Source organism: Photinus pyralis, unplaced genomic scaffold, assembly GCF_008802855.1.
Source record: "Photinus pyralis isolate 1611_PpyrPB1 unplaced genomic scaffold, Ppyr1.3 Ppyr1.4_unclustered_Scaffold5235, whole genome shotgun sequence".
NCBI classification, from domain to species: Eukaryota; Metazoa; Arthropoda; class Insecta; order Coleoptera; family Lampyridae; genus Photinus; species Photinus pyralis.
In genome coordinates, this window is record NW_022171733.1 from 14,902 (window position 1) to 28,948 (window position 14,047).

Here is a 14,047-nt window from a genome sequence, read left to right on the forward strand (position 1 = left end):
CAATGTAGATTTATGTTTCTCATGCAGCCTATGTCCGACCATACTCAATCTGGCAACCCTGATTTTAATATTTTTGGTTTTTATTTAATATGAATATGATTACTATTATTGTAAATGAGCGGACTTCATTAACAATTATATATATATATATTTATATTATGTATGTTCTAACCTATAAATATTGTAAACCAATGTTTTTTGTTAAGAGCATTTATAACGGATTTATGAATGGCACGTGCTGTGGTACACATTGAAACACATGTTGGTGGTACATAATGATACATGTTTCATTGTGTACCTAAAGGCCGGTCCAGACTTGTTGGGTATCGTATCCTTGACAAGATACGGTGCAACAGCTACATAACTTAGACAACACAAAGTATCCGTATCAAAAAAAGATACGGAGTCAATTGGGATAATTCATTGTATCACAGTTCTTCTCTGAAGTTTTTGGTAAAAATGAATTCGTCTACGCAGTTAGCGGCGGCCGCATATATTTACATTCATTATGCCTTAAAGAACAAGAAAAAAGAAAACCACGGAGTTTGTGGATGTCAAAAGATTTATGCAAGCAGAGAAATATATAGTGGATTAAGTTTGTTGGTAGAGTTAAATTTTCAATCAGTGAGTGAAAAACTTTACAAGGCTCCATCCAACAGATTTTGAATATTTGATGAACCTTATTGGGCCGACAATTTCAAAAAAGGATACAACATTCAGAAAAGCAATTACGGTTCAGGAAAGGCTGGCAGTGACTGAGATTTTTAGCTACTGGAGATTCATACGCCAGTCTTCAGTACCTTTTCAAAATCTCGAAACAGAAAATCGGCACAATTATTCCTGAAGTGTGTGACGCCATTGTGAACGCACTGAAAGGGTGTATTCAGGTGAGTGATATTGTCACTTATAATTGCACAAGAGGTTTGTATTTTACCGAGTAAATTTGGATTGTTTAGGTAATGAAAATTTGTTGCCTAGCAATTAGACGAGAAAAACTGTCAACTAATAAAAATGCGACACCGCAGGTGGAGCATTTTTAGGTTGACAGTTTTTCGAGTTCAATTGCTAAAAGGAAACAGATTTGAATTGCAACAACCCAAATTTACTCGGTTTAAATACAAACCTCGAGTGTAATTCGGCAGGACAATTTAACGAACAAGAAATTCACCAAACTAGTCAATTATTGACAGACGTCAAGCTAGTCATATGGGAAAGGATAATGCGATAATTGGTTCGAAAATGAATAAGTGAAAAAACCACTAGTGCATTTGTCGCTGGAAAAGTTGCAGGTAACTTTTGCCGCTGTCAAAGTGACAATTACACTGCGGCTTATGCGATTTTTTATACATGAGTTGAATTGTCATATAAAATGCACAGAAAGAGGAACTCGATTTTTATCCTTCGTAGAAATACAAAACAAAAAACGAAAACTTTTGAAGCGGGTAAAGGTGAAGATCCTCCATTGTTGTTTGTAATCACAATTTGACTAGATTCTCCACAGTTTTCATTTCTATCTAGCCCATGCGAAGAAAAATCTGTGACAGTTCTTATACTAAACGACGCGACGTATAGCAAACCAAAGAATTTTTTGTGTGTTTGCCTATTTATGAAAACATTAAAAAGTTCTAAACAAATATGGCCTCACCTTTTCCAGTTCCTAAGCTCTTTTTCATCTTCATCTTCTCTCTCCTAACAGCTGACAATAGGGTAGGCGGCCAACTTTTCAAAATAGCAATGCAGTTTTGTCCCTAACATTTGAAAAGAAATATAATAATCATTTACTTATACAACATTTTCGATTTTTTTCGAGGTCGCAAAATGAATATTTGTTTTTGACACTTGACCTTACACCATGCACCAGAAATCAAAACTGAATGAATTATTTTTAGGTAAAAAGTACGAGACGACTGGGCTATATAACTGCTTGCTCATTTGTCCAGTAATGAACAAAGAATTTGTCAAATCCTATCTTTCTTATTATACAGCAGTATGGCTGAGAATATTTTAATAATAATAAAGAATGTATCGGGCATTTGTCCAAAGGGTTATATTTGATCTTTCTCGCAAACGCAATCGCTACTTGTTTACATTTTTTCAGTGTATCCAAAGAATACAAATTGCATGGCTCCGGTTCACCGAATGTCATCATTTTATTGGCATTTTCCCTCCTCCAGTTTATAGCAAACTTTCCTTCTGCCATTTCATCCCCAATTTCCTTTCGCTTGATGCTCATCAATTTGCGTTTTTTTTGTATTTATTTTTTGGCATAACGTATTGGACACTTCACATCGAAAGAAAAGATTATCCTCATTTTCCATTGTGTGAAAACTGTCACTTTTCAATATTCCAGTGCAATTGCTGCAATACCCCATTATGAAAATTTCCAAATCTGAATTAAGTTGATGTTTTTTAATCTGCCAAGTACAGTTAGTTGGAAAATCTTTTAGCAGGGAGTCAATAAAAATATCAGTCCACCCGGGATTTAGGGTGAATATAATTCTATCATTTTCGAGACGTTTTTTGGAATGACCAATTTTGTTCCAGTCTGACACTGAAAATATTTTGTGCCTATTTAGTTCTTCGTTAATCTTTGTTGCAGGCAATTATGTTTATTACATTTAACAAACGTAGGGTAAGTCCGGGAGGCGTATTGGCATTCTGTACTATTATTCAGAGCAGCTCTGGTCTGATTCACAGTATACTATGGTTTCACGTTATGCGCAATTTGATAATACATTATATACTGCGATTCAGAGCACTGATGTGGTTTAGTGTTTGTTTTATTACTAAGGTCAGCTAACCAAACCACTGGTCGCCCCAAACACTGTTAATATCTTCACCCGTTTTTTTTAAATTTCGCTTTAAATCCATGTTCTACTAGTTCCAAATATCCGATCATTGAAAACGTATTCTCGTTGCACATCTCAACCAATACCTGTTTATAGATCATTTTAGTGCAGTTTGAGAACCTTGATTACGCACAAACAACAAAAAATATACTTTTCTTGCAACGCTAACAATAAAAACACACTTCTTGTAAGTGTATGGCGCGCTTTATAGAAACCCATTATAAATACAGTGTTTGAGAACTCTAAAGTTTAAACCACATCGGTGCTCTGAATCGCAGTATATAATGTATTATCAAATTGCGCATAACGTGAAGCCATAGTATACTTCGAATCAGACCAGAGCTACTCTGAATAATAGTACAGAATGCCAATACGCGTCCGGGAGAGATGCCCCATCGGGAGAGATGGCCAAACCCTTTAATTCGCCAAAATAAGTGTAGATGTCTCCAGCATTGATACAGTTGCAGTGTATGGCGTCTACCGTTCACGTGCTTATTGCTTCGGGCGTAAAAACGTATTCAGTTTAATTTAATTACAAAATAAGTGCTGGTGCAACATTAAAACTATCACAGGGTATCCGCCGGTCAAACATTTTATCAGGTAAGAGTCGATTTTCTTCAAACTTCTGTGATTTAATATCTGTATATAAGTGTATTGGGCGTTCCTAACCTATACATTGTTTTGGTTTCCGCCGGTAGAAATAATAATGAACCTGTCGGTAGAGATGCCCCAACAAAAAATGTTATTAAATGCTAATTTTTGTTGTTTTACAGATATGCCTACAGAGTATAAGCGTAAATGCCTGGATAGAGGCAAATGGAGTAGTCAGCAGTTATCAGATGCCCTGGAGGCAATTAATAACGGAACAATGGGTGTGAATGAGGCATCAAGGACATTCCAAATACCGTCCCGAACTTTAAGACGCAGACGAGCGCAGAATAACTTCCAAAAAACAGCCATGGGTATGATAATATATATTGCTTGTTTTATTTATAATTTTTGAGAAAGGCATCACTCCCTAATACATGAGGCATCTCACCCGCGTAGTCGGGTGAGATGGCCAAAAACATTTTTTACTCTTTTATATTTTTAAATCTTGTTAGTTTGCAATAATTAAATTATGATTACAGTATGTTATTCTTGAATTAATGTTACACTCTTCACAATTTTTTCAATAAGAAATAATTTAACACTATCGAGTAGCAATTTTTTTTGCTAAGGCGAGTCATCTATCCCTGACTTACCCTATACACTGCTTTCGCAGAAAGTAAACCGCTTAAAGATTTACTAATCGTCTGCCAAACAGTTGCCGAGGAGTGGTTGATATTTGGCTGAATTTCTGCTTTAAATTTTTCTAAGGTGCGAAGAACTTCTTGATAACTTAATGCGGATTTTTTCGGCATCTAAAAGATAGGTATAATATAATCCATCAGTCAATGAAGAACGAACGGACGGGCGGAAAAAGTCAACACACTGTTTTTAATTTATAAAATATGTTAAAAATGAAGCGAATTAAGCATACACGTGTTATTGAAATGATTGATTAAACAAATTAAATATGTATAATAAATTACGGAAAATGGCAAACATATAATTCTTTTAAAATTTTTTAACATTTATATTACTACCAATATACCTAACGCTACAATATACTTTAATTGTGGATACCCTTAATAAACAAACAGACGCAAGAACTGTCTACCGCCGCATGTCTGAACGGAATCACTCACGACCCGTTGACAACTAGATTTGCTAAATAGGTAGGCCTACCTTTCTGATGCCGGCGCCGTGTATCACAGTTTCTTCGGTGTTCCGCTGTTGGTGATGGTTCTCTGGTATCCTCAGATACCTTCACCCGCACTGTCGCAAAACCACTCGTTTCAATGCCACACACGTGCACTTTAATTCGCACTCTCCACAAGTTACCAGAAACCGCTGTATTCTGGTGCGGTTTTTTCTTTTCTTCAAAGAAAAAAAAAGGGTCGGCCAAATGGCGTGGATCAACTGACGAGCAATATTACTCACTTGCCATAACATAAAAAATTTTAATAATATTAATTATAAGGATTAGCAATAATAATTAGCGAATTAATGAAGCGTACAGGTAAGCTACTTTCTTAATTTACGATTCTAGGGGTCTATATTTACGCAATCCGGTCAATACGTCTTGTATGACGGATAAGCTGCGTGTAGAGATATTCTTGGTGTGTTTCCTTAGAAGGTGGCATTCAATTTGCGACGATGGTGGTTATCAAGCGGGGGCCGTTTACCTCGCGTGGTCATCGCGGGAACGGGATGTTTATTGTGTTCACCATTGGCCCTGGTTAGTGCCCTTGGCGTTGACAATTATTGGTCTCGGAAGCGTATTGGAAATTCCAAATATAGCAGTAACAAAAAATCCTTGGAAAAGCCCACCTAGAGATACACCGAATATTAGTATTAAACAAAACGTAATGTATATATCGCTCCCTGGTCAAGACAAGAAAGAAAATTGACGCGCGCCGTTGGTGGGCAGTACTCCTTTTGTCCATGCGGTGTTGTTGCTCCGCTGGCCGGTCAATATCTGCACACGCAGAGATAAGACGATGGTATGTGACCTAAAGGTCAAACGGCGGATAATTCGCGATATAGTGTGCGGTAACACGTGGATCCGACAAGGCCGCAATTAGAAAGCAATTTTTGCGTAAAATAATTAATATTAGAGCCGTTTTACATTACACGAAATTCAGATCTAAATTATGAACTAAATTTAAGCACAAAGTTTTAGGAGAGTGTCATACTTCACAAAATTTAGAACATAAATTTGGCACAAATTGTTTGTACAATAGTGTTTGACACTTGTCTTAAAAAATTTCTTTAAATATTTGAATGAATCTGCGCAGTGAGTAGCTACTAGCCTTTTAGAAACTTACAAAAATGGAGAATAAAAATATTGAAACAGCTCTCCTCGGTTGTGCAATTGTTAATCTTATGGCAATTTACTTTGTGATAAAAAAGAAAGCAACGTATAAAACGAGAGTACGAAAAATGTGGTGTAGAAATTGGTTACGTCGGCGTGAAGAGGGTAAAGGAATTCTGTCATTGCTAAATTGTGAACTAAAAAGTGAAGACGCCAGTGCATACAACAACTTTTTACGTTTGTGTGAGAAACAAACGGAATATTTACTTACATTAATAAATGATGACATCAAAACGCAAGATACTATTTTACGAGATGCTATACCTGCTAGAGACAAGTCAGTAGCAAAATTGTATTTCCTATTAAAATTATTGGATAATCTGTAGGTTGCAAGTTACATTAAGATTTTTAGCCACCGGAGAAAGTTTCCGCTCATTAATGTACAGTAGCCGAATTCATGAAAGTACAATATCCAAATTTATTCCCCTTGTATTGGATGCAATTATTAAACATTTAAAACCCTTGTATCTAAAGGTGAGACATTTAACACACATAAATCAAATGACGAAATTAAACTTTGCAGACTCCATCTACAGTAAGAGAGTGGGAAATTGTTGCAAAAGAATTTGAAGAATTATGGCAATTTCCACAATGTTTAGGTGCTTTGGATGGACGCCACATTACATTTAGAGCACCACTTTCAGATGGGTCATACTACTACAATTATAAAGGGACAAACAGCATTGTACTGTTAGCTGTAGCCGATGCCAAATATAAATTCATTTATGTCAATGTGGGAGTTAATGGACGAATCAGTGATGGGGGAGTTTTTCAGCAAAGTAAATTATGCCGTGCCTTAAAGCATAATATGTTAAATTTTCCTGAACCAAATGCTCTCCCAGGACGCCAAAAGAAGATTCCATATGTTTTCATTGCAAACGATGCTTTTCCTCTAATGCCCAATTTAATGAAACCATATCCCCAGAGGGGTTTAGATCATCAGTCTCGTATTTTCAATTATAGACTCAGTAGAGCTCGTAGAATTGTAGAGAGTAGCTTTGGTATCCTAGCGAACCGCTTTAGGGTTTTATTAAATCCTATACCTTTGACAGCTGAAAAGGTGGAAAAAATTACTTTAGCATGCGTCATACTCCACAATTTTCTATGTGCAGAAAATGGATGTAGATATACAGAAGGGAAAAATGATAGCAGTAATTTTTTGCATAATTTGGAAGCAGTTAATCGGGCTAACAGATCAGCTAATTTTGCTAGAGATGTTCGGAAAGAATACTCTGAATATTTTAATTCCCCTTGCGGTATTGTGGAATGGCAAGAAGCTGCAATAAAGAATTGTAACATGTAAAACAGTTTTCTTATGTATTTTTGTATTTGAATAAAACTAGTTTCTCCAATTTGATTAAATATGTCTTTTTAACATTAAGAAAAACCAAGTATATAGGTAACTAAATAAAAAATATTAATCGTCCTGATGTATGAATTTAAAATTTTGATCACATCTAACTCAGCTGCACCTCGGAGAGTTTTATTTTTAATCAATTTTAATTTTTTGGCAATGTATTCCCCAAAGCTATCCGACTCATTTTTTCCTTGATCATAGTTAGTAGAATGTTGTGTTAGTGCTTGTGTAATCTGTGTAACAGCGTCACTTGCTGATTGTAATATTTTCTTATCGGAGTCATCAAGTGCAGCGCGATTTCTTTTGCCTCTTGGCTTTTTTTCTATGGAACCTGGTGTTCTGGCAGATGGAGTCAATTGAGAACCACAATAAACTTGGTTTTCTCTTTCAGAAACCATAAAGGTATCGCCTTCAGGTGTTTCCTCTAAATAATACGTTTCTGAATATGCTTCACTCTCATCCATGTTCTAAAATGTATATACGCATACAATTAGTTTAGCCGATGCAATTTTATAAATGCAATTACCTCATCTACATATAAACTTTCTTGAGTACCATCATGTTCTAATGTATCGATTTCCAAAACACTGTCAACGGACGGTCTAGGTTCGGTGCCAGCATTTAATATAAACAACAATTTCTTATAATACCATAGCTTTGGTACATACACCTGATAATTATAACAATTATAGCAATCTAACTAAAACAAATGGTTACTTACATCATCGTCTCCGCTTCCACTTCTTTTCGATGCCAAAACCTTTTTGTGCTCATTCATGAAATTAGTTTTTAGGGCATTCCATTTCTTTTGAATTTCAGCAACAGTAATCTCTGGCATCATTGGTTTTAATAAACTAAGAATCGATTCTAAAGCTTTTGTTCGCATGTGTCGATTTTTGTAGTCCTTAGATTTGATTATGTATAAACAGGGATTTTTTTCGTACTCTTCAATAAGAAGCGTCACATAATTTTGTACCCACGACATTATATATGATAATAAATTCATAAAAATTCACATGCGGTCGTTAACTTACTTCAGTAGTTTTAGGTTAGGAATACGCAATTCATATATAAATAAACCGTACGACAATAAACACAATCATTCTACTACTGCTGCGCCGATTTACGCGCAGATTTTGGGAGAAAAATAGAACAAGTTGTATAAATTTTGCACAAAATTTTAGTTCAACATTTTTGGCAGTATGATACTTGACTAAAACTTTGTACTTAAATTTAGTTCATAATTTAGAACTGAATTTCGTGTAATGTAAACGGCTCTTAGAGCCGTTTGACACTGTTGTAAATTTAATGTTGAAATATGAAAATTTGACTTCATTGCATACAACTACATAATAGGTTTGCAGTGAACGCCCCAAAAACCTAACCTTAATTTAAATTGAACTGTACCTTTGTGAGTCGTCTTGTTTGACGTTTCTAGTTTTTATTTTCATAAAGACGTGATAACATTTATGAAAAATGTCGTGGTCTCCACAGCAAGTTGAGTTGCTGATAGACGAATATAAAAAACATTCATGTTTATACGCAGTGAAATCCACCATGTATAAAAACAAACACGCAAGAAATAAAGCACTAACGGACATTCAAGAAGCAGTAAAACTTCTAAGACCAAATGTAACGATTGAGGAAATAAAGTGTAAATTTCACGGTCAACGGAATACCTTTGTAACTGAATATAGAAAGCATCGACAGTCACTCAAATCGGAAGTGGGTGAAAATGATGTAATTTAAATTCTATCATCTACATTATGAGTTATCTTTTCTTACAGGTCTACACACCATCTATTTGGTATTATAAGCAAATGGAATTTATTTTAGAACACACAGCTGTACGTAAGAGTAAGGATAGTATTTTGCTTGAGACACAGGAAACGCAACAATTAGATAACTTTGCAGTTGATTCTCTTGATACATTTGTAACAAATGAATCACAAGTTATAGGGGTAATATAAAAAACAACCTAATCTATAAAACACTAACTATTGTTTTAAGAGCGAAGGCGAAGAGCAAGAAGTGTGCGAGTATGAGGTGCAAGATGATTACACTTTAAAAGTCGTTACATCTCCACATTGTGTAGAATCATCAGGAAACACAACTCCAACAACTGATTACAGTAAAAAAGAACCAGCACATTCAAGTCAAAAAAACGGCAAAGAAAGCAAGAAACTGACTTTGTAGAAGAAGATGTTTTTAAAGGGGCCACAGATGCATTACAACAAATTTCTGTAGCTATGGGTAATTCAAAATCCATTACGCCTATATGCACTGTTAACCATTTTGACTTAGTTGGTCAATTTGTAGCATCAAGATTAAAAGAAATGGAGAAAAACAAAGCAGCAGAAATTGAAAAAAAGATAATGTTATTATTATATACTGAATAGTTTTAAGTTCTTACATAAGTTTTTATATATCATTACTTTATAAGAAAATAAACTTCATCTACATATTGTTAACGATTTACTTGTTCATGCTGCCACTCCCTTGCGCCTGTAGTGTTAAAAAAATCTTTTAATTCATCTCTAATACTTCTTGCATTACTACTATTCCTGTTACCATGATGCCCGGCAATGTGCAATAATGTATCCATATTTTGTGCATCTGCCAATATGTCACAATATGCTACTCTATTTTCTGTGACCAATAAATTATGTAGTACAACACAACATAGTGTAATAACTTCCACTTTCTCGGGAGATAAATTGATTGGATTAAGCAACACTCTAAACCGGTTTGCCAAAATCCCAAATGTGCTCTCTATCATGCGTCGAGCTCTTGACAACCGATAATTATAAATTTTGCAATCATAAGAAAGACCTCTTTGACTATACGGTTTCATTATGTGTGTCATTAAAGGAAAGGCATCATCAGCTATTATAACATACGGTATGCTAGTGCTACGTCCAGGTAATGGGCTTGATGGTGGAAAATGTAAAGCATTTTTAAGTAAAGCTTCCCACAGTTTACTTTCTCTTAAAAGTCCACCATCACTCACCCTGCCATTTACACCAACATTTACGTATGTAAATTTGTAACATGCATCTGACAACCCTAACAATACAATGCTATGATCCCCTTTATAATTAAAATAAAAAGATCCTGCAGATTGTGGTGGTCGAAACTTGATATGTCGGCCATCCAGAGCTCCTAAACAATGAGGAAAATCCCATAAGTCATAAAATTCTTCTGCTATTTTTTGCCATTCTTGTACTGTATTTAGCACCTAAGATTTGAACATTAATCTAAGTGCTTGTTCACAATGGACATAAGCGTAACAAAAACATAACAGATACATAATTCATAATGTTGAATAGTAGCAAACCAACGTAGGTGTTCACAATGATTACATACTTTTTATTTTTTTTGTAAATGTTTGCGTATGTTTTATGTCCTACCGAAAGGGTACATAAAAAATACATAAAGTTGGGTCGGTTTCAACTTTACGTAGGTTTTATGAAAAATCTAGTGGAATTAGGTGTATTTCTGTTGGGTACAAAGATGCAGCACTGCGCTGTTGGTTTGGCATTTCAGTTACTACGTCTAACGTCGATGACATCTCTTCTGCCAACATAATCTGGTTATTTTTAAATTGGTACATAGTTTTTGGCGCATTTTTTCATAGTTTGGTGTGGTTTGGTCCTTCGTGTGTTGTTCTTTGATTATATCCAACACGGCATGGAAAACATATAGACGTCGAATTACTGATTAGTTTGGTGCGATTAAAACCCTAATTGTTTAATAAAGGGGACAAAAGATATAAGGTTAATAGGTGATCGAATAATCCTGGTGTATGAAAAAAACCATTCTTCATCATGCAGCTTCATTTCTAGACACGCTTAAATTCTTAAATTCTCCCCTTTTCTCTCGGTCTCGATTTATAGGTCTGACCCACCAACGCCGTTTTTGTTTTGTAACAACTTTGTCTCTCTGTCTTCTTAACAGTAAAAGCAATAAAACTGTTGAAATTTCCATCTCAGTGACACACACATATACACCACAAATAATATTGCTATGTTCTTGACGTTTTGCCGAGTTTAAATTTTGGATTTGCGCCTACGCAGATAATTATAATCTTACGGTCACTGTGAACACTTTCTCCACCTGCGTAAAATTATGTCTTATGTCAATATTATGTTTTATGTATCTGTTATGTTTTTGTAACGCTTATGTCCATTGTGAACAAGCACTTATATTAAATTTATAACAATTGTGCTTGCCTTCAAATAGGTTGTTTTTAAATGTGTATAAATAACATTGCAAACTTCGGGAATAATTCTTGATATCGTACTTTCATGGATACGAGTAGCGTACATCAATGATCGATAGGTTTCACCTGTTGCTAAAAATCGCAACGTGATCTCCAACCTGCAAATTAAGTGTAAGTGCTTTATGCATGAATTACCCCTTAAATGTACCTGCTGCGAGCTGAAATGCTGTCACGCATGAAGGTGTCCTGTTTTGATATTTTTTGATTAATTTCACTCAAAAGTTTTTCGAATAATTTGTTATTTAACCTCAAAAAATTGCAATAGCAAGAAGGATCTTCGGTCAGTAGTTCTTCGTTTAACATATTTAGCATTCCTCTGCCTTGGTTATGTCTCTGTAACCATTTCTTTGCCCAAATTCTTCGTTTCTTTTTCATTATCCTTTGCCTTCGTCTTCGATTTACAATAACTAAAGTTAACGTACAAATAACTGCAGCAGCTGCACAACGTAAAACAATAGTTCTGTCCATTTCTTCAAATCACTCAGACAATGAAAGACGGCTTTTATAATCGGTCTTTCATTAATTTTGGAGGTTATAATCATATTGACACTTTTAGCAGCTGCTTGTTGTTGCAATGCGCACGCGTTTATGGTAAATTTGGCGCAATTTTTATCATTTGTTGCAAATGGTACCCGTGTAGGAGCAATAAATATCGGTACGATTTTGTTACAAAATTTTACTCAAAATCTATTTGTCAAATTTGACGTCAAATTTACAACAGTGTCAAACGGCTCTTAGATGTTGGATTTCGTGCTAATTACCTTGTCGGATCGAGACGATGAAAGTTTTGCACTAAGTTACCGCGAAACGCGCGCGTACAAGTCTCACTAGGTCCCACGTGTACCGCACTACCGCTAAATGTGTTGTTGCTTCTTATCTTGCCGGCCAGCGATCACCCCTGAACGGGAGCGGAGGTTGCACTTTTATAAAAATAAAGGGGGTTTTGTGAACCCCCAAACTACTATTCTTGATATCACTTATAATTGGCAGAGAGCACGAAGCAGCGCGTCCTCTCTGAACGTTGACATTCAGAGCACACATATCAGGGGAGGTTTTACCTATACGTTGAAGATTTACATTATTTATCACCCTTTTTTGTGTGTGAATTACAGTGGAAAAAGATACTGGGGCATCACAAATCATAAGTTGGGGGGGGGGGGGGCAACAATAATAACGGTTGAGATTTAACTGCTTTATTTATTATTCAGTAAAAACATGCATGAAATATTCTGTTTCAGTTTTATATCTCTCTCCTCCGCGCTTGCTGCTTCCAGTTCCGAGACCAACTGCTCCAAGCGGATTCTAGCACTTATGCCTTTGGCCTCGTACACTGGTACCAGCTTCAGCAGACGGGCATATGTCGCTTCGGCCACTTGCTTTGGAGTTGCTGGTGACCCCCATGGCCCAGTGATCAGTCTGCGGGTATTGAGCGCTGCCTACCCCACAGACCTGCATCATATTTTGCAGACTTTCCCCCTGGACTTTTTATAATCCTCATCGTTGTGGTGCTGCAGAGAGAGAGAGAAGCGGCATTATAATTGTATTTAAGAAAGATTTTGGTTAACTTACTATTCACTGATTTTGCAACGGTGGAGGCGGTGTCTGCTGTTGGAGGCGATGGTGACCTTACTAACGGCGCATACACCCTGTAACGAAATCAATCACTTACAAACATGTTCTTTGTTTAAATTAGAAATAAAATTTACCTGGTTTGTGTCGGCTGGGTACCACCTTCTAGCTCCTCCAACAGCTTCGCCAATTGGTCCTCCACCACTGGTTCCGTACTATAGGCAAACATGTAATATTAGCACGAGAGAGAGAACCGGAAACTTTTTTGATAGTAATTAAGAAACATAATAAAAAAGGGGAATATTTACGGTAATTTAGTTACTTGTGTCCCTCCAATCTCGTCGTCCGAGTTAATTGTAATTATTGAATAGTGGTCATCTAAACAAGTGATGGAAATACCGGTTACATGTTTGTCGCGTTATTTTTGGAGCAGTTACAAAAAAATACCGCTACAAAATACCGCGATTATGGAACGACTTTTTAACAAGACAGTACAACACAATCAACACATATAACTCGCAGAAAATCGCGGTCCATTAGTACCGTATTCGTAATTTCGTATACGTATACCTACCTACCGCTACCAGACTACCACTTACTTTACATGAAGCGATTGGAATTCTTTTCTTTTATTCTTTAGATTACCTGCCGGTCTAATTATCTGGATGTAATGAGTAGCTAGTCGTTAATTATTTACCTACTCCGACATAAATATAGAAAAATATACCTGATTATAAGATAATAATGCGGAATACTTCAATTGTATGGTTACGTTCTTGAGATCAGAAGCGGTGCCGAAAAATGAATAATTTCTGTAGCAACTAGCATTTAGACAAAGAAAACAGAGCGCTTGATCTACAAAGGCGGTGCTTTTGTTTGAACCTGACACGTTGACTGTATATTGCTGTCTATAAAATAATATTGTTGCATTGTTGCAAATACTGAAAATAGCCATCTTTATTCAATATATTCCTAACGAATTTCCATTTGTCAATTAATGAGTTTACTCAGTTCGTTTCCGTCCTGTTAAC

At 35.9% G+C, this 14,047-nt stretch overlaps 1 protein-coding gene and 2 long non-coding RNA genes across 4 annotated transcripts; 1 reads left to right on the forward strand and 2 right to left on the reverse strand.

Moving 5' to 3' along the window:
- Positions 1-6,004: 6,004 nt before the first annotated feature.
- Positions 6,005-6,421, forward strand: LOC116182423. The gene is made up of 3 exons (XR_004147509.1): positions 6,005-6,085; positions 6,135-6,282; positions 6,332-6,421. It is a non-coding gene; the product is annotated as an uncharacterized LOC116182423 (long non-coding RNA).
- A 557-nt stretch (positions 6,422-6,978) lies between these two features.
- On the reverse strand, positions 6,979-8,351 carry LOC116182422. 2 transcript variants are annotated; one of them, XM_031502958.1, is made up of 4 exons: positions 8,200-8,226; positions 7,887-8,069; positions 7,692-7,835; positions 6,979-7,632 (listed from the first exon to the last, which is right to left on the reverse strand). In XM_031502958.1, exons 2-4 carry the CDS (start codon positions 8,049-8,051, stop codon positions 7,186-7,188), a joined length of 756 nt encoding a protein of 251 aa, XP_031358818.1. In that variant the 5' UTR covers positions 8,052-8,069; positions 8,200-8,226; the 3' UTR covers positions 6,979-7,185. The 2 variants fall into 2 exon arrangements, with proteins under 2 accessions (XP_031358818.1, XP_031358817.1); XM_031502957.1 differs by having other exon boundaries at positions 7,887-8,351.
- A 4,321-nt stretch (positions 8,352-12,672) lies between these two features.
- LOC116182420 lies at positions 12,673-13,438 on the reverse strand. Its single transcript, XR_004147508.1, has 3 exons — positions 13,154-13,438; positions 13,017-13,093; positions 12,673-12,955 (listed from the first exon to the last, which is right to left on the reverse strand). It is a non-coding gene; the product is annotated as an uncharacterized LOC116182420 (long non-coding RNA).
- Between the last annotated feature and the right edge of the window lie 609 nt (positions 13,439-14,047).

Excerpts from the sequence above, each read along its gene's own strand:
- LOC116182422 (XM_031502957.1), bottom strand. The coding sequence starts at position 8,171 with ATGAATTTATTATCATATATAATGTCGTGGGTACAAAATTATGTGACG. Across the intron at positions 7,836-7,886 it reads GTGGAAGCGGAGACGATGAT|GTGTATGTACCAAAGCTATG; the intron begins GTAAGTAACCAT and ends TATAATTATCAG. Across the intron at positions 7,633-7,691 it reads AAAGTTTATATGTAGATGAG|AACATGGATGAGAGTGAAGC; the intron begins GTAATTGCATTT and ends TATACATTTTAG.